Here is a 23,929-nt window from a genome sequence, read left to right on the forward strand (position 1 = left end):
ATGCATAGCTGAAATGTTTGTTTCAAGCTGAAAACCCATTTCTACGTTACTTTGTACTTTCCTGTGTATAAATAAAAAAAAAATTTCATCTTTTCCTATTTGGTTTGACTTCCTCCTTCAGATGAATATTGTCTAATACAGTGGAAAAATCTTATCTCAACTGAATTTACACGCAAGAGACTTTCATTTGCGATAGACCAATTGTCTTTGGAAGGACTGTCTGCAGGGTTTGTTTTCCCACACGTAGCCCTGGTCCATGCTTGGTTGTTCAATTTCAAAGGGAAGAGTATTCAGGATAGTCTTTAAATATCCTGACAAGACTATTGTAAATATTTGGTTTGAAATGTCTCTGGGATTAATATTTGACTCAAAATCAGGCATTTTGCAAAGTCCTTCAGAGCAGTCCGTCTCTCAGCTTTGTAACAAAGGTATTCCTTTGCCATAAAGACCATTGGATACAAACCTGTTTTCTAGAATAAAAATCAATCATCAGAATCATCCTGCTTGGATGTTCCTCTATATTAATTATATTTGTTAAAATGCTCTTTTGTTTTAACTTAATCTCAGGATGGAGAGGGGGAGAAATGAATTTTTGAACAGTTGCATCTTGTTGTTTAAAAGATCCAGGATATGTATGCATCATTCCAGCTGCATAAAGTTGTGCTCTAATCAACTCAGGCCATGTTAACTGAAGGAGTGGATGAGTTAGCCCAGGCCAAATGTTAGTTGGTTGTAAATCCCTTGTCATTCTATCCAGGTATCTGTAATCCAGCTGTCTGCTGGATCCTGACTTCTGGTTTTTATGTGCTTGCCAGGAAGCCACAATATTTCTTTTAAATAATCTCCAAAGGAAACACAAAAAGAACACTACACTTTCTCATGTTAAACAATAAAATGTCAGCTGTTCCAGAGGAACATATCTGGCTTGAGATGGAAATTCTTCTGTGCTTCCTTAAATTCTTTATTTTGTTTTAGCTACTAGACTGTATCTGAACTTGGTGCAAATCTTGTCTGAATAAGCATAAAGCTAAGGGTTATCAGGCCTTGGCCTCTGCAGACTTCTTTAACAAATTAATCTTGTTTTCTGCATACATGAGAGTTACTTAAAAAGACAGGACAAGTGCATATGCTCAAAAGCAAAGAGGTACCCTTTTATTGCCTTGCAGAACTGCTATTTGGCACTCTGTTGGAATTCATGTAACCCCTATGAGACAGAGTAAAGAGTGCGTTGAGATGCTCCTTAAACTTCCTATCCACCGAGTAACTTCAGTGTGGTGGTATGAGTGGGGAGAAGTGAGGTTTAAGAGAGATTAGAAATAGGGCAACAGTGTACCTCCTATTCTGCACTGCTTAAAGGGCAGACTGTAGTCTGTAAAGGACAAACAACTGAAATTTTCTTATGTTGTGGTGAACTGTTTGATTTAATTTAAATGGTTCACATGATTTTTATATGGAGAAAGGAGATCTGTCTGGTTACTGTCAAACCTCTATTTAACTGTTAATTTTCATCCTGCATATGATATCTGTGAATTGTTAGTTGGGCTACTAACAGCAAAATAAGTAGCTAGGAGAATGAAAATCAAGTTTTGGATTACATTTTCTTCTGTTCTGAAGTATGATTAATAATAGTGTTCTATTATTTAATAGGCTCTGTTTTTTCCAAATCTGACATTAACTTGAAAAAATTTTGAACTTTAAAAGCTAGACTAAAAAATACCTTGTGGTTGAAGTCTTTGGCAGATAAGCACAGGACTTTTAACCTTTGGAAATATGGTGTAAATTCAGCATGAATTTCCAAACAAAATTAGTTCAGTGGTTTTAGCTCAGCTTTTGGATGCAAGTCCAGATAGAAAGACACAAATGGGGCGGGGAGGGGGGAAGAACCATGCGTTATTTCAGCATGACTGATGCTCTCTGACAGAGAAACTGGAATATCTTATGTGAAGTGTATGCTATTTAAGTGGTATTTTCCTGTTTCATTAAAAAAATATTTTTAAATTAAAAGTTTGACATTAGTAATATGTATTATAAATCTGCACTAGAAATGCTATAGTCAAGAGTTTTGCTAGTTTTCCCATTAAAACCCCTTAAAAATATTTGGTTTGAAATAGTTCAGCCTTGCTGAAAGTAAGGGCTCACAACAAAGAGTAATTGTTGAGAAAATGTCACTAAAATGTGCTTTGCTGTTTAAGTTGAGACCTGTTAGCCTAGTGGTCATGTCCTTATGTGACACACTAAAAGACTTCACTTTTTACTTGTAAGGATAGATTATTACCATTTTATGTAGAACAGTGGTGATTGGGGCATTCTTATTTTTTCATAAAATTCATAAACTTGCACATGATGATTTTACACAGTGTGTGATCTCTTGATGCTGGAATGGAAGTATCTATGTCTTTATTAGCTGTAGGGTGGACATGACCCTGTATTAGCTCCTTCCTGTCTTCGACCTTTGAACCTCTTTCTGTGAAAGGAGATGAAGTGGTATAACCTCTCAGTAATTTTCAGTCAGTTAATAACCTGGGTTTCAAAATTGAAAAATACTGATAGTAGTATTCAGAAGTTCTTATCTTCAGAATGGATGTCTGATTTTTAGACTCTCGTGAATCTTAATGTCCTGTTGCATGAGTCGTAATTTCCCATTGGCAACACTGCACATAAAATCATAAGCCTCCTAAAGCGAGACTTCCCTCTTCTTTTACTGCGCTAAAGACCAAAGAGAGACTTAACAACTGCCAGTTCTCAGTCCCTGTTTAGTCTTGCATTCCTTGAGGAGACTGTAGAGAGGCCTGTTATGATTTCTAACACAGGTTTTGGTAAAGATCAATGAAATGCTTTTTGTTTGTTTGTTTCTTAAGACATCAAATCCTCTTCCCTACATCTCCTTCAAAAACCATAAAATACATATTAGTGCAGCAATGTGAAAACCTCTAGATCACCGAAAAGGCAAGTTTCATATAAATCATATTATTAATTCTTTTAAATAAATCCAGATTCTCACTATAGATGGAGCATAACAGTGATCTTGTGTTGAATGGGTGGGGTTTTTTCTCTCTTAGCTTCATTTTCCATCATAAGGGTCTTGTTTGTAATTAAGTTTCATATTGTGACTATTACCCTGTGTTATTAATTTATTTACAAAATAAAGAATTATTCCTGAATATTGCATGTAGACATATTTTGAATGCTGCTTTTCAAAAACAGAACCAAAAAAAGAATTTAAATCCATTTTAAGTAACACTGGTGTTATTGATGTTAAGGCCTCAGTGAAAAGTTAATTGACTTAGGAGCTATATTGAGCAAGAAATCCTTCAAAATAACCTTCCAACTTGCTACACATTTGAAGTTATGAAAATATCCCAACAAAATATTTATTAATTAAGATGAAATGAGAATGCAGAAAATACTACTGTTACCCGGCAAAACAGGATTAAGCATAGACAATTAAAAAGCTTCATATGCTAACCACAAAATTATTATAAAAGGCAACAAAAGTAGATTCGCAAAAAGGTAATTATTTCAGTATGTGTTGCAAGGAGACCTAATTAAGCCTTCACAAGTTATATGTTTCATTTGAAATCAAGAGAAAAATGGGCCCAGTCTAAGTAGTAGAGGGGCTTTATTCTTACCTGGTAAGACATTGTAACTAGATTCGTGTCCACCCAAGCCTATGAGAGAGTCAAATACTCCCATAACACCGTCGTCAATATTAATAAGAGGTATGCTGGGTACTACAGCAACAGGAGCTGGCAGCTTCATCCTTGGCTGTCTTGGGGACCTGTGCCCAGCTGAGGAGCTCCTTCTCAATCCTCTGTAGCGCATTCTTCTCCTTTGCCTCCTGAGAAGGGCACTAGTTTCATTTTGAGAAAAATCAATGCACAGAGAGACAAGAAGGAAATAATACACTAATGATGTAGCTTGCATGTTTTTAAGTGTCTCAGAGTGTGTCCTGGAATGGGGAAAAAAAAGAGGAAAATTAGATACATAAAGAGCTTTTAGGATATGTCAGTCATATGGCGCACTTGTCCAAGCAGGTGGACCAAGAAATGATTAGGCTAATGTAACCAAGCTTCCTCTTGGAACAAGTTGCCCTGTGAGAGCTAAAGTAAGCAATTTTAGTTTTGTGGTTCTCTACCCTTATAGGCAATAGTCAAATTCTAATAGATGCTAGCTTGGGGTTGCATTTAAAGAGGTAGTTTAGTTTTGCAGTGCCACCAGGCATTTGGAGTTTAGTAATTGTTACTGCTTCCAGCAAGTGAGTTCTTGAGAGCTATAAAGTGTTTCTTTACTTTTTTGATTGCTAATATTTCTTCTAGGTTTTTGTAACTTCTAAACATGGGAATGGCAAAGTAACAGGAAAACGCACAATTAATTTCTGATACGCTGCCCCAAATGGTTTTGGTTTGTCATTTCTGCACAAGTCTTTCTCACCATAGATGAAAAGAGATGTTGCTTTTGCTTCCATTTCTAGCCATCCTCTTTAACAGAATCTTTTTGGTCCTGCAGTAGAGGAGACCTTTTGGATCACAGTAGCACTATTCGTGACATCCCACATCTGCTCTTCTAGTGGAAGTTTTTACTAAGCATGGGTAGTCTAAAAAGGTTGATCTATAATGGGTTGTCTTCTGCATTTACTTTCTAAGAAATTCAAAAATATGTTGATCCTTATGCTTCTGACAGAAAAATTGCATTTACTGTCACCAATAGGTGGCATTCCAAAACAGAGCAGTCAAGTTCAGGAGTATGCATAGAAAGCATATCCAGCAATGGCTATACCAGTGTGGAAATAAGGCTACGCATGTCCAAAGTTATTAATGATTTGTCATAGCTCTGTTGGTGTAATTCTTTCAAAATAGGAAACACTCTTGTCCTGTGGCCTATTTTAACTGAGACTGTAGAGTCTGAAGACACTAGTATTCTTGCGATGTTGAGAATTAGTGAAGAACTTGAGTTTTAGAACACTTAGTCTTTGTGTCCAAGACAAGGCTTAGAGTATGTCCATGGTTTTTCTCTAAGGAAGGTTTGAGGGGATTAAAAAATGCTTTTTTTTAATGTTCATCAGTCTGGCTTTATATGTAGTCTTTCACTTTGGAGTTAGTCTTATTTTATATATATCACACACACTCTCTATGTTATGTAGTCTTTTATATATATATTTATATAGTCTTATTATAGTCACTTATATAAATACAAGATAGTGTTATTTCAGGAACTTGAACTGTTGTTTTGCCTGAATCAGATTTTTAAAAAAAGTTTGCGTGTTTTGGCATTTTCTGATTTATAGAATAGGTCAAGTTTCTGGTACAAGTTGCCTAACTTTTCTTTAACATAAGGCATGGGACTGGTTGCATGTGTTTGATGCTTTCCAACAGCATGATTCTCATATTTCTTATTCTCACGTTTTTAAATTGGAAGTTGGCAGTAAAGAAGCCTAAACCAGTATGCTTTTGCTTCCTTCTAATATTGTAGTGTCTGTGTTCAACTACTTTGATTTTAAAATATTATAGCAAAGTTATATTAATTTGCAAAATTTCATTAAGCTAAGTTGATGTTTTTATTTCCGTATAAAGGGAATTTGAGATGTGTCTCACATAACCACATAACATCTTATGTAATAGCAGGGTTCTGAAATGAATCCAGACTTTAGTATAGTGCTTTCTACCCATTAGAAATCAGTTATTCCAAAATGCTATATAGATTTTATACTGGCCTTTTATTTAAGAAATTACAGTTAGTTAACATATCAAATAGCTACAGAAGCTTGTACTCTGGATTGAGGATGTCTGTTGTTTTTCAGAAAGTGCTTGTTTCTTAGTACCTCAGCTTGCAGGACAAATGACCTAATGTTTTTGGTTTCTGACTTACTTGCATGGTAATGACTGGCTATAAAATGACACAGTAAACTTCTGTTCCGCAAGCTTGAATGAAACACACAAAGACCCCTTAGGGGAAAACTGAATACACAAAGAAAAGTCTTGAACATGTGTATTCATTCTGTTGAGTTAGTGATATCTTAATTATGGTCACATTTTTATAGTATGCTTTATAATAACTCTGTAGCTATGTAGTTACAATGCCTGCTGCATTACATTCGTGCTTTTTTAATATTTAACCATTTCTTCCTGTGACCGGAGGCGTATAATGGCATGACTGAAATACTTTTCCATTCTCTGTGCATGTGTTTTTAAAAGTCAGGAATAATATAGAGTGAATTACATTACTTTTACTGTACAAATGATGTCTTGGGTTTTGCTATTAACTTCAATATAGAGTAAAACTCTATAGTAAATCCAACTATTTTAAAGTGAAACTTGTTTTCACAAAATACATTGCAATTACAAATAAAAAAAAAAGCCACAATAGAAAACAACCCCCCCATAATATGGGTTTATAAACTAATCCTGTTCATGTATGAGAGTTTATATGCTGTATTTTCACACCAAATTAACCCTTCAGTACTGAAAGCTTAATGCTGCTACTTTCAACCAAACGATGTTCCTCACATGCAAAATACTGAGCTACATTTCTAAGTTTCTTTCCTTGGCTTATTTAGTACGTGGTGTCCCACATTTTAAGGCCCCAGTTGTGAATGTCATGCAAGAAAAAGGCCTTAAATGCATTGGGCCTTTACTGCCCATGGCTGGAATCCTCAGATTATCTGTCAGGAAGCTATAGTTTGTATAGTGCCAGCCAACTGTTAATTTAGGGAAAATTCAACCTATTCATTTTATAAGACCTTTTTAATAAATGGTTACACATCAAAATTATAGATAGCTAATAAAATGAAATTATATATATATGTGTGTTGCCAGATACTCTCAACATGAGTGCATTGCTATACCTTTTTTAATTTTACCCATAAATACTTTGATCATGCATAGTATGTGGAAGCATCTTTATTTTTATCATGTAATATGTTCAGTAGTTTGTAGCTTTCAAAATGTTCATCTTCAGTAAGTTCAGTATCTATCATTTTGCTATTATGGAAAGAGTTAATTTTTAAAGTAGTGACCCTTTAGAAATACCAGAGTATCAGAATTTATTAAAGAATCCATCTTTATCTATTCAGTCTAAATTCAAATATGTTCTAAGATGTCAAAGTTATTCTCACGATACACAGGGGTTAAAGTGATTTACCAAGATTTTTCACATAGTCTTCTTTAAATTTATTGCATAGAAATGAGTTACATTTAGCCATAACAGCAAAACTAATTGCACTTTCAGTTAGTTGAAGCTTGAAGTGCGTGGCAAACATTCATACCAAACAAAAAGCAGATCAACTGGTATTGCACACTTTATCTACAAAAGCATTTCTGTTCAGTATTGCTAAATATAGCTAACATAATTTCATACATATTTGCAAAGTTAACATGTTGTTTAAGCCATTCAACACCATGCTTTAAGCAGTAATTTAAAATTTAAAACATTTTACCTTGTAATCTAACCTAACAGCAGATTCTGCTTGGTGTCATTTAGTCTCCAGTTGCAAATGAAACAAAATCACAGTAATATCTTTAAAACAAACAGAGAAACAGGGATTGTTGAAACATGTTAGATGACTCCTTAGTTAAGTCTGAAATAGCTTCTTTCCCTGGGGACAAAGCGCTGCTCTGTTCTGTGTGCAGAGAATCAGCTAATACTGTTACTCAGAGAACTAAAAAGCTCACTTAAGGAAAATGAAAAGCAACACAATGTGTTCGGTCCGTAGGCTGACAAGGCACAGCTGGAAATTCTCTTTCAATACTTACAGTTGCATAAGGAACAGGAAAATGGAGTCTTTTACAGAAGACACGAAAAACGTGTATTTTATTCAGTTCTGGTTTATGTATTTAGGAATTTAGTTTCCAGGTGGCATGATTTTAATGTAGATTTATTATTTTATAGCAATAATACGTTTTGGCAAGCATAATCGCAGCATAAAAACATTTATTTAAATTAGAACTTTTTTCTACGATTCGTATTTTCTTAATCCAATCCTGCCTGTATAGCCTGTAATCTATAAGAAGCAAACCTTTTCATTGAAGTTTGGGCATGGAAAATTTTTCTTTTGTCCATTTGCAGCAATAATTTCACCATAACTTGTAGCTTATGCATGGAAAATAAAATGACTGAAGCATTTTCCCTTCATTTTTTTTTGTAAGGCTAATTACATCCTGAAACATGATCCTGAAGCTCAGCTATGCAGAAGCTGCAGTGAAGTTAGTAATCCAAATATGAGAGCTGAGCGTGAGGGGAAGGGAAGGAATAATGGTACATTACCGCAGGTCCTTCGTATGCCAGCAGAGCCTTTTCCTTCATCCCCAGACAGAGCTTCCACAGGGTGTCAGTGGTTGATGAGATGGTCAGTCTGCTAAGCTTCATAAATGACAAATTCACCCGGTGGATGGTGTTGTCTGAGTTCTGACATTAAAAACTTGTTGTTTGCCTGAATTCTTACTCTGAGGGATGTTTCGACAGATAGTCATGGAATGGTATAACCATTGAGTTAACCATAATTGTTAACCAGTATGTGGCAGAAAGACACTGGGAGAACACATTGTCTCTTAAAATAGTCATTCAGCTTCTACTGTGCTTTGCTTTGCAAGTCCAAAGAAGAAATATTAAACTTTTGTAGTTTATCTGGAACTGTTTAAGAAGAATGGAGATGGTTACACTTAACAAATGGAGCTAGCATCGGAAATGAAGTAGCAGGGTTCAGTACCTGTGCTAAAAGCATGAATTTGTAAACAGCGAGTCAAACAGCAGGACAACAGTTGTTCTAGCACAAGTGGGGAAAAGAATAGCAAATGAGATCCTCTCCTGGTTATGCATGTCAGCTTAAAGGCTTTACATATTTACATGACGGTGGATATATTAGAGACAAATGTGACAGCGTTCGCTTTATTATATGTTTAAATGTGGCTTCTTATGCTTCTGCTTGCTGCCGCAGGATTATCTTCTGATAGTGTTTGGGCACACATCTCCAGAAAGCCTGCCTAGCTGGGACACAAGATTGCCCACTACTAGGCCTCTGAGGTGGATCTGGCCAGCCTTTGCTCATGTGAAGCTCCAGTTTCATGCATCTGCTTTGGATGTGGCATCTCTGAATTCTAGTAAATCCTTAAAGCTGGACTTTTTATGCTGTGTCATCTCTGTATTTTTGGAAGCTTTCCAGAACTGAGTGGGACACCATCTTGTCTCCTCTGCTAGATCACACAGTGAAAATCCTACATCCTCTAAGCAGACCGAAGGATCTCTTACAGTGTTAACGAATCACTATATAGACTTCTCTAAAACAGATACTGTAGCATGAACAGTGAAGCACAAAGGCTTGCTAATTTTAAGCATCTGAGATGATCTGTTTATCTGTTATATGAGTATTCCATAGTCTGAGTTTTGCACAGAAAGCAATTGCTGGGAAGCAAACACTTCCTCTGATAATGTTACTGCTTCTACTATGTGAATCAAAGTCCTGGAGGCATTATAGTTCTGGTGGTATCCATGTTTAGCCTTCCTTGTGGCCACCTTTAAATCACTGTTCTCCTTTAATATGCATGCCAAAATGAAGCTTCTCCTATATATATCTGGTGCCATCTGGCATTTGTTACACATACTGAAGTTAAAATATCCAAACAAAAGCCTGTTGTACTAAACAAATAAATAATCTAGTTTGTTGTTCTCCTTCATTCCTCTAGTTACCTGGCATAAGAGTATGGCTTTCTGATCTTTGTAGTACCTGCCATTAGTATGAAACAGAATGCCCATGAAGCCCTTGCTTATCTTGTTCTCAACTTTTATTAAGGAAGAAATAAAGACAAGTTGAGGGATCTGCAAAGACGTAGCTCCCTCTTCTTAAAAATGAATTTATGCTTTCCTACAATGGACAGGAATGTTTGAAAATTGTAGGAGCTGTTAAAGAGAGAGTCCCATGGTTACCTGATATCTGGAGGGTTTGGGGTTTTTTTAATTTATAAAAGTAGTATCTGAAAATGGACATAATCTGCTGCCTTCCAATAACATTTAAATGCATGTAATATTAATAATTAAATATTGTTTTAATATTGTTATTTACATTAAAATCTTCCATGCAAACTAGCCTGTCAAAATAACTAAAGAAAAAATATGGTATATTCGGCTAAAATCACAGACTAGGATGGTCTTGCAAATTATTTCAGATGTGTACAGTTCAGGTAATTGCTGTTTGAGTGAAAAACATTGCAGTATCCTCAGGGACCTAGCATTTACTGTGTTTATATGAATAATTTGCTGTGAGAGCAGAGCAAGTTGCCAATATCTGCTTTGTCCGTAAGTGCTGCATGCCTGTCTATCCCATATGCATGGCTAGTCGTTTGAATGAGCTATGCAATATGAATGTTATTGCCTATTAAGATGCCTTAATGCGGAATGGTCTCCTTTGAGAAGAGACTAATAATTAAAATAACTTTTTATTATTTTATATCTTACGACAAACTGCCACAAGAACACTGTTGCTTGGTGTCTTGAGCAAGAGCCATAAGGATGTGTGAAATGAATGTGGAAGCCTGGAGCCTCTGGCATGGATTCTTCATAAAATCTAGGCTGATCTCTTTTCCTTATAGCTTGTTATTTGTAGAGGGACAAGGCTTTCCCTCTTACTTTGTTGAAATTATCCAATGGAAATTATTCAAGGAATCTTCCGTGTAAAAGGGCTTAGAATCTAGATTGGCATCAGGCTTGGTTATAGTGGTGACAACAGATTTTTTACAACATTTCTAATTGTACCTATTAGATGACAACCAATAGTGGAAATAGCCTTTTAAGCAATTTGATACAGTTGAAATAAAGTCGTTTTCTATTTCTTCCTCAAAAGACCTTCTTTTCAAGCACTGATCTAAATCTTACTTCTGTGAATATAAAGGATTCCATGAGTTGAAGACAGCAACACTCTTGGACCCCTATATGGGTATAAAGTATTTTTTGACATTTTAGGTATTTCTAGTAATTGTAATTGGTTCACTATTTCTACTTGAGTATTCTGATCTACTGCCACATTAAGTAGAAATTAAAGAAAGAATTAGAATCTTTTAAAAACTGTACTAAGGAAGTGTATAAGAGCAAGTGTGCTTTTTCAGCTGGCCATATATGAATATACCTTACTTCCGTATTGTGAAGCCTAGGTATGGCAATGTGGAGCAACAGTAGGATACTTTCTTCTGCTATCCCAACAGAGCTTGTTCACCTCAGTGGGTAGTGTAACTATAGCCTTTTGTACCAAAAAGTATCAGTGTTCTTGGCACAGGACGAATTGAAACACAAACTTCAGATGATGTATATATTCAACAGATTCCCACAGAGATTTAGATTTGGAACTACATATAACAACATCGATAATGTATTGCTCTCCTCTGCATCTGTATGTTTGCAGTCATTTCCTCAGACAGTAATAACCTGTCTGCTTTTGATACCTACTCCTATACCATCAGGGAATACAGGAATACAAGAATATTTATGAACTAGATAATAATATTTTGTGATCATACAGAATTACTTCCAAGCATGAGTGGCAAAAGGAATCTTTTCTGCTGCTTTTTCTTCATCCTCTAAGCATAGCTTTCTACACTGCTTCTCCACAACATCAAATTCTAATTTTTTTTACTCTCCTGAAGGCATCAGTAGCCTCTTTTCCTCTCACAGCAAGGAGAACTATTAGTCAGTGTACAATGGTATTATCACTATTTTTCTTTATCAGTTTTGCTTCTTCCTGCAGAAATGAATGGTGGAAGGAGAAACTTACGTTCACTACTGTGGCTCTGTTCTAAATCTCAGAGGGGGTGTAAATTTATGTATAAGTTAATATAATAGAATCTGTGGTGTTGAAAGTGGCTTACAGATTTTCAAATTCTGTCTGACAGACCACTCAAATACATGGAGCATGCTGAAACAGGAGGAACAACATCTGCCTCTTAATCGCCTTGAAAATGCCTGAAGTGCAATGCCTTATTCATGAAAGAAAGCCAGCAGGCTGAAAGAATATAAGGAGGACATCTTAAAAAAATAAAAGGAAAGTTGTTAAACAAAGTTAAGAAGTCAAGCATCTGGGATTGGTCAATTTAAGAGTGGAAATTTGAGTGAAATTTGAGAAATATGAGTGTAGGAAGAAGAGTTGAAGTCACTTTTAATAATCACAGCTTATACCATACCTTTTAAAAATGGAATCTTTTATCTGCATAATGTCCAAACAGAACACGTGAATAGAACATGAATAGCCTTCCTTGAGCCAGTTTAATGCCAGATGTAACCTAGCTTATCACACTGGAGGAAAGAATGCATTTATTTTAGACAGCCACTGATAACTTGAAGTATTGCTTAAATTACCTTCTTAACTTACTGTATGAGTGTACTCAGGAGGCCATATAGGTCATCTAGTCCAACCTGCTCCTCAAAGTGGGGTCAAGATTGAGTTCAGACCATTGTTTTGTTCAGCTGGTTTTGAAAGGCATGAAGGACAGAATTTACACAACTTCTCTTGGCTGCCAGTTCCAATGCCTGAATGCCATTGAGAAAAAAAATTTTCTTTATTTCTCATCCTTTTGAGGGTGCACCTCCATAAAGATTTGTGCTTTGTATTCTCTTTGATATTGCAAGACTTCTCTTAGAATTTCCCTAAGCCATCTTTTCTCCAGGCAGAACCAGTCTCTTACTTCTATGAATAGTTAGCAAACCCTAACGAATTTGGAAGTGGCTCAAAAGGATATATAGCATGCTTGGTTATAAGATGTGATTGAAGATGACATTAAAATAGGCTTTCAAAAAAAATTAAAATCAGTGCTACTTCGAATGGAAGTATTATTCTTTTATTCCATGTGTTCTGATCAAGATTAGAGAAAAGGCAGTGTGTTTTCATGCTGACTTGTTGGCTTTTTTAGCACTCTTGGCTCTGATATCTCTCAAAGTAGAATTTAGTCAGGATTATTTGCGGGGCTGACTGCTAGCTAGCAGTGAGTTGCCAAGTTATGATGGTTTAGACAATGTACACAGCAGCTATGCAGTACAAGTTTTGGAGATATCTTTTTTTTCTTGCTTTGGAGTAAAACAGAAAATGTTGACTAAAAAGATGGAAATTGTGTAAGTTTTCTTATTTTTGAAGCAGGTCCTGACAGACCTTCTCTGTAATGTGTACAAAAAAGCCCAAAATGATAGACCTGTGGTGTTATGGATTCTGAGCACTTGAGCTTTTGTGGAACTTGTGCATATGGAGGACATTTATAGATTTTTCATTTTCTTGACATTAATTCTTCCCTTCCTTCTCCCCCCTCCCCCAAAACATTAAAACGAAGACTATTATTTGTAACATGGGTCTCCATTTATTTTAAAGTTATTTCAGAATTATCTGAGAGTATTTTACATATGTCTGTATTTAGGTAATGTGTATCTTTGCTCATTTATGTGTAACGATGCTACAAGTTGATGTTGTCATGTTGAACAATATTAAACAAACACCATGATGTTCCTTACTAGATATCAGGCTGTGAAATGTTCTGCTTTCTGCAATTATGAATTGATTGTGGGAAATATCATATACAAATGTTGGAATGTCCATATCTTCTGCATGACTGTGTACCCATTAATGGATGAAAGTTTTTTCTTACAGTATCTACACAGAGCTTGACCTATCCTTCATTGCTCGGTGTGTCATACTAAAGGTAGCATGGCTGTCACTGTTTCAGTTCCTCTCAAACTCCTTATTTTGTTAGGATGCTTTGGTGTTTTGTGTTTCTTTTTACAATTTTTTCTTGTCTTCCAGATTACAGCACCTTTACTGAAGGCATCCTTTAGTCTTCTGTTAGTCATATCTTAAGCTCTTGAGCATTTTTCTTCAAATCATAATGAAGGTGCCAGTCATCACAGGTACCTGCAGTAGACCTAGTGAGGTTTTATCTTGTAGGGCATGCCCTCTAAGCTACCCTGACAAAGCAAGTGGCACTGGCCCCTTGAATCTTAGGAGATCCTCTCCTTACTGTCACTTGGCTAAACCTTAGGTGAAGCACCTCCAAAGGTGACATGACTGCCTTGGTATTATTGTCTTCCACCCTGGTCTTTAAACAGGGCTTGCAAATGAAAATACCAGCTCAGTGCTCAGTACCAGTCAAAGCAGCATATACAATATCTGTAATTATTAGGAAAAAAATTAGAAAACAAAACTGAAAACATTATCATGGCACTGTTAGGTACTTATATCTAGAATGGTACTTATGCCACATTTCATCTCTAGGTCCTCCGCCTTTATACAGCGTTAGAATTTCAGGATACCCAGTCTGTCCATGCTGGTAGCTCTTCATCAATGTCAGAGTGAGCACCCCAAGTCCTTCTCACCACACAAGGCAGTCAGACATAAGTATGATCAGAATATAAACAGATTTACTCTTCTCCTCCAGGCTTCATGATCAGGTGCAGGGCTGCATCCTAGGATGCCCCTGAACAGCCCTGATCACATTATTTGCTTTACCTTATATTCCTTTATTCCTTTTCCTCCCCCTTTTCCCTTCACAAGTTCTTTTCTCAGCCACTTCAAAATATCACAGAATCATAGAATTCTAGGTTGGAAGGGACCTCAAGGACCATCTAGTCCAACCTTTCCAGGTAAGAGCACAGTCTAGGCAAGATGGCCCAGCACCCTGTCCAGCTGAGTCTTAAAAGTGTCCAAAATGTATAGCCTGCCTTTTAGCTTCCCTATTGACCCAGTTTTGCAGACTTTATACCTTTCTTTACTAATTATAATATGGTTGAGCTGTCATTTTCCCTTGAGCATCAAGGGAAATGATGCTTAATTCTGCAATATTCTGCCTTTTCATGTTGCAGCCTGATTAGTGGTCAGGGTGGGCCACCTTGCATACACAGTACTCTCCTTTTGTTCTCTCTAGTGTCCCAAAATCCTTCATGGTATCTTCCTAGCGGTGCCACAGGTGAGCAGGAGCCACATGCATGCATACCTTAGCATAAAGTTTACCAATTTTCTGTCATTTTTATCACCTGTTACCATGTCTCACCTGGTGCCAAGAAAAGACTACATTCTGTAGCTTGAAACGTTCCACAGTCATCCTTATTTTTAATAGCTTTCTCTCACATTATCGTTAATAAACATTTCCTTATGCCTTCTGTTTTACTATGTTCTTTAGAGAAGGGCTGTGTTGAAGTTGGATCAGTTATTTAATTTATTTCTAAAACACTGATGAAAATATTATTTTTGTGAGTCAAAAAACACATCCACATTCAGGAATTTAAAGCTATTTCTGTTTTGTTCAGGAATTTGAAAGAAAAGAGACAGTACTGAAAATTACAGCAGCATTTTTTTAACCTTTCAATGAAATAAAATAATGAAATTAATTTTTAAAATTGCTTTAATCTGTTGTTATGATGAATCTTTGCAGTTGCTGCCCGGTTTCAATCAGAGACAAAATGGAATCCTAAACTTTGAAATTACTAATAAATTGTTGTTGTTGTTGTTTTTTTAATATAACACACAAGTTTATAGTTGGAAAAAATAGCAATGCGGAAAAAATTTATAGCTGTTAAAGTCAGCACAAAACATGAGATGGGGAATTTGGGATTGGCAGTACTCTGCATTTCTAAAACCTATAGCAGTTTCTGCATTCCTTTTTGTAATCAGCGGTCACCAATATCCTTAAGGAAAAAAACATAAGAGAAGGAAAAAATGTTGCTGGGAAAACCTTAAGAGAAATTAAAAACAGATTTTCTCACATATTTAAAAATATTACAAATACATTGCAAAAAGCATTGAGCACCTCTTTAGATGGGAATAAACCTAAATTTGCAATATGAAATTTATGTGGGTAGGATCTATTTACATAAAAAAGCTTGCTTTTCAACTGTAACTGCATCCTAATTCCAGTTCTTCACTGAAGTGAACAGAATATATGAAATATTAATATTCATTAGTATTAACTCTCTCAAGACACTGATTATTGCTGCAACTCAATGCCTCTTAGTTATATTTCCATTCAGTTCCATGGCACCATTTTTGAGATATGTTTTTCTCACTTTATACCTAAATGCCAGTGAGCAGACAGATGGAAATAGCTTGCACAGCCTTCCTTCAGCAGCTACCTGAAATCTGAGGATGGTGTGTTTCACGTAGTGCCTCTAACTATGTGCATCAGTGAAGAAATTTAGGAGAAGTTTGATTATTTCAATGTCTAGAGCCTGTTCTCTTCAAAGCAAGTTATCCACCTAGCTTGAATAAATACAACTTTAAAACCCTGGCCGCTGTAAGTAAATGTGTAAGATTTTCACTGTCCTTCTGTCCTTCCTTTCAAATAGTATCACCTCCTTTTTCAGGTTCAAATGTTGACACTTCACTGTATATTGGGCAATTAAATTTCAGCTATTTTCTGGCTTGTATTTTTCAAAAATATTCATCTTAGCAACTGAGCATGTCTTCTGTGTCTCTAAAATAGCACAGTGAGCTTGATTTGGGATTTGGTTTTCCTCATGTGCCAGTATTGAGTATTGTTACTCATCAATATAATTTAGAGGTTTCTACCTTTTTTCTAAGATAATCATATTTTGCAGCATAAATACAAAAGATGGTGTAATTTAACTTTTTTTGTGCTTGCCATAGTTCATATAATATTATCTCTAATTTCTGCTGTACTCAAACGTTATATAAGCTGAAGACTGTTTACACAAGTATTTTTGCATTCCTTTAAGTTTGTGGTCTTGGATCTTAATTTCAGCAAGTGCCTATTTAATTATGGGGATATAAATCTATATCAAAGACATTGCTCTAATGTTTTCAGACATTGTGAGCTTTTCTGTTCTGTGGAAAACCCATCACATTACTAGTATCACCCTGATGAATTTAAAGTTCTCTTTTCCATTCTTGTTGCTAAGAGATTTTCTCTGTTCATTTCTTTCATAAAGATCATTTTCTCCTGTAAACTATGACAAATTCAACAGAGGGGTTTGAAGGTCATAGCAGCCTAAACAGTTGCAAAGTTTCTAGTGGACAGACATAAGCCTCCTATAGGCTTTCATTCACATCCCTCTATTGCTCCTTATATACAGTTCTGTTTTCTTCAGTAGGCATGCATGTCATACCCAGGCCAAAGACAGTGTTTCTCTTAAACCGTTTAAATAAAGATTGGACTAAAATGAACATATAGAAAATGTCTGTATTTTAAATATAGAAAATCAGTATGACACTGTGTGTAAACACTGAAAATAGATTGTTTAGAATTCCTTAAAAATAAGAATATATAATTATTCTGATGGGCTTTCCCTATTTGTTTGCCCAGTTCAAAGCAATGATTTGCTTTCCATCTAGTTGGTTGTGCTTGGTTGTACTTTCCATTTGTAGGCAAAATGACCAAAAAAAGTGTACACTTCTCTAAAAAGTGAACGCAGTTTTTTATGAACTTCTGTGTACTGTTGCCATCTTAAATTGTATCAAAAGTGAAATAAGAGAAAATTAATACTTGATCTTACAGATAAAAATGTTGGTTGGAGATTTCGTCTGGGTTGCTGTGGCTTGCTTCTTATATTGCTTTTGTTTGTTGCCTGAGATGTTTCCACATTTGTTGGTTTTAATATTAAGTAGAAATTAGTAACAGGATGCCTCTCCACTGAGACACTGTCTCGGAAAGGAGATGTAAACTGAGGACACAAATATTTTGAAGCTCTTTAGTCAAAAAGAAGGATTTCTTGGCAGCTGGTACAAGAAGACACTTTGAGGAAAATAACAAAGTTGGCTTGCAGTTTCCTTTTAAATCTAAAAATTAGTTATCTTTGCCTGTTGATTCATGTTTTCCCCATTACAAACAGTGGCACCAAATGGTTTGTTTTGGTGAATTAGTGGACAATGGCAAAAATTACTTGTACAGCAATTCTGCAGTGCGCTACCAGTCAGCAATGAAGGGGGAAAATGCCAGGGATATATATGTATGCGTATGTACACAGATCTAATTTTTGAATTTAATTTTTAATACCGTATTTGGTATTTTTATGATTTCTAGAGATTTGGAATTCCACAGTGCACAAAATTCAGGATTAAGTACAAGTTGAAAACACCTCATGAAGTGATTATTTACGTCTGCTTTATGATCTGACTGGCATTTGTGGCCAAACTTGTGCAAAATGGGAGTTGTATATTTCCTGAAATGCTGGTGCAATTCCCCGTGGTCGTCTTGATGAGAGAAATGCTAAAACCAAGATCATCTGTGTGTGTCATGTATAAACATGCCTTCTTGAAGGAGAACATTTGCATTGTTTGGGTTTTTCCCAGAGCTCAGAAAGACTTTGTCAGTTTACCTTTTTATCATAATTTCTACCTGTTCCTCACAATAAAACCTTGGCATTCCCTCTCCTTTGTTGACTGGAGGACCTCTCAAATGACTGAAGAACAAGTACAGTTATATCTGAAAGACTGAATTTTCTTTTCATGATAAAGGTAGTGAGGAGAAGCTTGCAGCTGAGGAGGGGACTGGTGAGGCAATGTGAGGGGGGGTTTCCCTCTTAATTGATAATTAATGTTGTGTCAACACATCCCATCTACTGAGCCTCCAAACTGAGCTTAGGTCTTGTGCTGTCCTGTGTCTAAATGCTTGCACAGCATGGAGCTTTTTGTTTCAAAACCAACAGTTATTTCTTTTGGAAAATGGCAATCTGGCTAAAAATCAACCACTTTGGAACTGACATATTATTTAATTGCAGTAGCAGGAACATGAAAAGTTTTCTGTTAATGTCATATCCAAAAACTCACTATGTGAGGATGGCAGCTCAGACAAGCCTAACTTTCATAGAGAGTCACCATTCTTACCCAGACCTTCTTTCTTCACAAAGGTATTTTGTCTTTTGGCGCTACTGCTCAGAGAGCAGTTCCATATGGATGTTGAGCAAAGTTTTTGACCTACGAGCATTTGCCTTCAGCCAGTTTCAATGCTCAAGTGTTTTGAGAAACACTTAAGCAATTCTTTCATCCTGCTTGCTGACTGTACAGCAGCTGTTTGGGTGAAATAGCCACATGAGAAGATGAAATCTTCAGTGGCAGTATGATGCATTGCCGTCTGAGTGCTGGGGTGTGCTGTCTCCAGATTGTTAGCCTGCTACTGGTTTTTGTGGCTGTGCTATTAGTCATATTGAGAGAACTAATGTTGGGGTTTCATATGTTTTGCTTTCTAGTCTGACACGCGGCTTAGCCACCGAAGCAGTTCTGTGGGCAGAGGTGAGGGGGCAGTAGCTCAGTAGTGGGGGCAGTAGGGTGGAGAGAAAATGCAGGAAAGCAGGGAGGATGGAAATAGCTTAAGCTGTCCCTGGATACTGGTTTGATGAAACCAAACTTTAAAACAATGCGTCTCCATACAGAAATAACCTGAGAGATAACTATCTGTTCTGCCAGAAACCAACTGAAACAAGTTACTACTTTTTACCCTAAACAAAGAAATAAGATACCATCTCCCAGTGAAGTCGAAGGGAATTTGGTTTGAATCATCCTATATGCTCTTAAATAGCTTTTGATGTCTCAGCAGTTTTATTTTGTTATATTTGTCTTCATTTCTTCCTTGGAATGGTCTGTACTCATCAAATGACTGAAGAACAGGTAGAGTGATTTCTGAAACACCAGCTTCATCCCAGACCTGGGAGGATTGGGTGACCTGTAATGGTTTGCATTTGGGTGGCATTTAAAGGTCCCCATTGACATAGGGCCACTACATACTTATCTTATATACTGAGATGTGACTTGCTAAAGAGCTTTTCAGAATTTTTTTGTGCACATTAGCCACAACCTGTCTAACCAGTTAGTTCCAGTCTATGTTACTGCAATGGATAAGTATTTGTGTTAAATTTTATGAAATTCTTTGAGGTTCATTTACCTGAAGTTTTGCTTCAAGTGGAGTGCTTTTTATTGATACATTTTTCTCTTGTGTGTGTGTAATTTAACTGTTTTCCCCAGCTGTTGTAGCCTAAAGACTTTTGAAAACCATGGAAACATATTCCACACGTATCAGACCAATTCAAATTGATGTTATCCTGCCTTGTTATTTTACTACTTGTAATTTTAATATAGCACAATGGTCCGTATGTCATGAATATGAGAGCAAGAGAGATTTTTCTCAAAGAATAATGATTGCCTGATTAAAATATGCCACATGTGGAACAAAGGTACATTGTCTACCATATTTACTGGGATGAAGTGAGATTTTTACTCCATCGCCTACAGGTTTAAATTATAATTCTCTTTATATTCATGCAATTACTGTAGAGCAAAGCTGATGAGAGTGGAAGGAGCCAATTAATGGGTATTCTGTATGTGAAGAGCCCTTTATTTTCAGCTGAGAGTGGAGTGTCAAAATACGTACGATAATTTTAAGAGAACAGTTCAGAGTAGTTGTATGTGATTTTTTTTTCAGTGAAATTAATGCTCTTTCTGGTAGCCCTTTGTTTATTTGTGTTTTTAACCTGGCAAATTTGTTTTCAGATTGGGTTTGGGTTTTGGCAGTTTGGTTTTTTTAATAAAAAATAATATATAGATATGGATATAGAGAGTGTGTGGCATTCTTACCTTTCAGCAGTACTTTGGGGTATTTGAATGAAAGAAAAAAATAATTTCACAGTTTCTTATGAAAATATTTCTGTTGTATGAGCTTCACTTAAATGATACCGGATCGAGTTTACAGCATCGTGGCTATGCATAACTTGCAGAGATGTGTTGACACGTCCATATTAGCTTTAACTGGCTGGCTGAAATATCGGTAGTGACAGCACAGGCAGTTTCAACCTGGCTGAGCTACTCAAGGAGGCAGGCCACCAAAGAAGGTGGTGCTGTTGTGGCATCACTATTACTAAGTCTAATTTGTATGTATCTGTTAATCAGACCTATTGCTGTATAGGCAAACATTTTGAGAAAAAAAGAAAGCCAGCTACTGAGGTAGTGTTTTGTCAGCTGATTTTAACCTTAACAGTTTTAACACAGAGTCAGTTCAAGAGAGTAGCTACCTAATCTTGTGGCTGAGCATCCATAAGCCCAGCTGAAATGAATACAACTAAAATGGATGGTCCAAAATGAGTCTGTAAAGTGATGCATTGGTAAATGACAAACTCCTGCAGCAGTTACAGTGAAAGGTGTGTAAAGTAATGCTGTAGTTCCTTACTTGTAAGAAAATATTAGGATGTAGAAAGTGGAGTAATAAGAATTTGAGATGATATGGACCATATTTGGGGACAATGTATGCATGCATAATGTTTTCTTATAGTAACATTTATTATTTCAGCAGCATGTTGCAGCATACTCAAAAATGTTTGCAGCAGCTCTGAGTGTGATTAACTTATTTAATCTTTATTAGTTGCTCATTTTCTACTTTAAAACACTTTGCTACTTCTGTACTACTTTGTTCATAATCCATTTACAAGCACATCAGTTTAAAGTAATTAATGTTGTTTAAACTGCTTAAGTGTCTGAAATGCTTTAATTGCCCTTTTCCCTTTTATGCCTGAATTATTAAAAGATTGAGTTCACTAAAGCTAACTCAAAGCTGTGCCATAAAACAAGCCACTTGCAATGGAGTACAAGTTATTTTTTAATTAACAAGTATTAAAAAGCTTTGATTAAAGCAAACCATATTTTAGCACAAGAGCCATGAGCTTAGCAGCTCTTTGAATAGTATCATAATTTAAAATCCTACGATTTTTTTCACCATACCTTCAAAGAGTTTGGGAGTTGTTGGGGGTGCAGGCTGTTTGATTTTGATTTTCTTTTTTTTCAGTTACACTGTAAAGTGTAAATTTCTTCAGCCACTGTGTCCTACAAAGTACTTGCTAACCTAGGATTAGTATTTTAGTATTTTAAAAATACTTTTAAACCATCTAAAATCTTGAAAAGGTTTCTTTATTTTTATTCATAATGCAGTGAGGGGAAGACTGAGCAGAGCTACCTCTGCCTTGTGGTTAAAGCAGCAACTCTCAGCCTGTCTTTCTCACAAAATTGAATTAAGTAAAATGTTTTTTTCTGTCTGTCTTCCGGGCTGTAAAATGAAATTATTGTCATTAGCATCTGTACTTTGCTTTTATGGGATGAAAAACAATTCATTAATGGAGTAAGTATTCATCTTCATCAAAGAACTGGTGCTTTTAACACTGATTTCATGTGTCCATCTACTATAATGCCTCAGCATGTTCTAGGTGATAATGCACTGTTGAGCTTGTTCTCAGCAGTTACAGCTCTACAAAGTCTTAGAATAAGGGTAGCATTTGTTTTGCATGCACAAACTTAAATTTTCCATAATCAAGATAGTCAAATGGGGAAAAATGGCAATTATTGTCACAAAAGTATATCTATGTAACAAAATGAAGGTGTAATTGCATCCAGTACTGAATATCTAATTCTTTATTTGCTACTTTTTCTATATTTCATGGCCTTTACTTGTATTACACAATGTGTGTTGTACAAGACGGAATAAACTGATTTTGTTAGAAGTGTTTGCTGGTTTTGTTTCAGAGAGCTGGGAGATGTTATAAAGTACATTCACAGCAAGTATTTTGGTAATGGAATGTTACAACATCTTTGTCTCATAGAAATTAGCAGGAAAGGTCCTATGAGTTAATATGGACTGAATTGTTAGAAAGGCAGTAACTCTGAGTTCGTAGGGCACAGGATATGTTAGAAATGAGAAATGTGATTTTGGAGTTATAAGAGCTGAAGAGCTATCATTTGAATTATTTTTAAGAGGCATAAATATGTACATAGTCTAGACAGCTCTACTTTTGCACTGGCAGGGGCAGCTGCAGGCAAATGCTAATACAAGAGCTGATGCCAAAACGGAGAGGGGAAAAAATAGAAAAAAGCCAAAGATGAAGAATATGCTGGAGCCCTCAAATGTTAGTTTGCAGTGTGTTTTGGAAGAGTCATCCAGAGGTCTTTCTACAGGGGAAAAAATGAATATTGTAGTAATCCAGATCTACTTTTTAAATAACACTGTAGTGCTTGCCTTTCTTCTCAGATTTTTCCTCCCTAACAATCAGATTATCCATGTATACCCTACAGTTCCTGCGATGAGACTCAGCTTGGGTTGGGAAATGTAGCCTGAGTGTCATATCCTTGTCTTTTTATATGAGCCGGGGATAACTACATGTTTAAATTCTGGGAACACAAAATCTGCCTTCTGTTTGTTGCTTTAATGTCCTTTTCCTTGAACTATTTTTATTCTTCTATCCATTACTATCAAACTTTTTGATCTTACTCTTTGCTCACTTGTACTTGCCCCTTTTCTCCTCTTTTCCTTTTTTTATCCTTTCTCCTTTTTTCCCCCTTTTCTTTATTGTTGGTTCTCTCCCTCTTTTTCTCCACGTACATATAGTAAAGTCAAACATTGGATTTTTGGTGCTTCTCATATGACTTTATGTTGTTTGTCCTGTTGATGTACCTTAAATAATTATAGATTCAATAATTGTTGCTTGAATTAGAATGCTGGAAATGCCTGAAATGCCTGCACTGTTGCTCATATTGAAATAGTATGATAAAATCTTTTAAAATATTGCTCTTTGTGTGGAAACTTGACATTTTGAGTCCATGGTTAGTCTGTGGCATTTATTAATAGAATGAGTAATCAATCATATGCTTATGCAATTAGCAGTTCATCTCTGTAGGCCATCAGCTCAAAGCCTGAAGGGCATGCCCCTTTCACTGAGCTGCTAATACTACAGAAAAAGAGAAATACCCCTGACATCAGCTGTACCCTCCTAAACTGACCTTACTAAGAACCCAAATTACTATGGAATTGCTGAGCATGCCATTTTGAATCAAAGCAACACGTTGCTATATGCCATGCATTACTAACTTAGTCCTTTTGCAAAGCAAGCTGAATTCCAGTGGTCCTGAAGTCATTCTGCTGTATAGATCTGTGATCATTCCATCTGGAGTCACCAGTAGCTCAGGCCAAACAGTGGCATTTTGCCATTG

The 23,929-nt window shown here is 36.1% G+C and overlaps 1 protein-coding gene across 1 annotated transcript in view; it reads right to left on the minus strand.

Moving 5' to 3' along the window:
- The window catches only part of ECM2 (extracellular matrix protein 2), a 14,346-nt gene extending 10,422 nt beyond the window's left edge, over nt 1-3,924 (minus strand). The window contains exon 1 of the mRNA XM_035892195.1: nt 3,630-3,924. Coding sequence (XP_035748088.1) covers nt 3,630-3,924 — 295 coding nt within the window. The remainder of the gene's footprint in view (nt 1-3,629) is intronic.
- Nucleotides 3,925-23,929: the final 20,005 nt, after the last annotated feature.

Source organism: Egretta garzetta, unplaced genomic scaffold (assembly GCF_000687185.1).
Source record: "Egretta garzetta isolate BGI_Z169 unplaced genomic scaffold, ASM68718v1 scaffold553, whole genome shotgun sequence".
NCBI classification, from domain to species: Eukaryota; Metazoa; Chordata; class Aves; order Pelecaniformes; family Ardeidae; genus Egretta; species Egretta garzetta.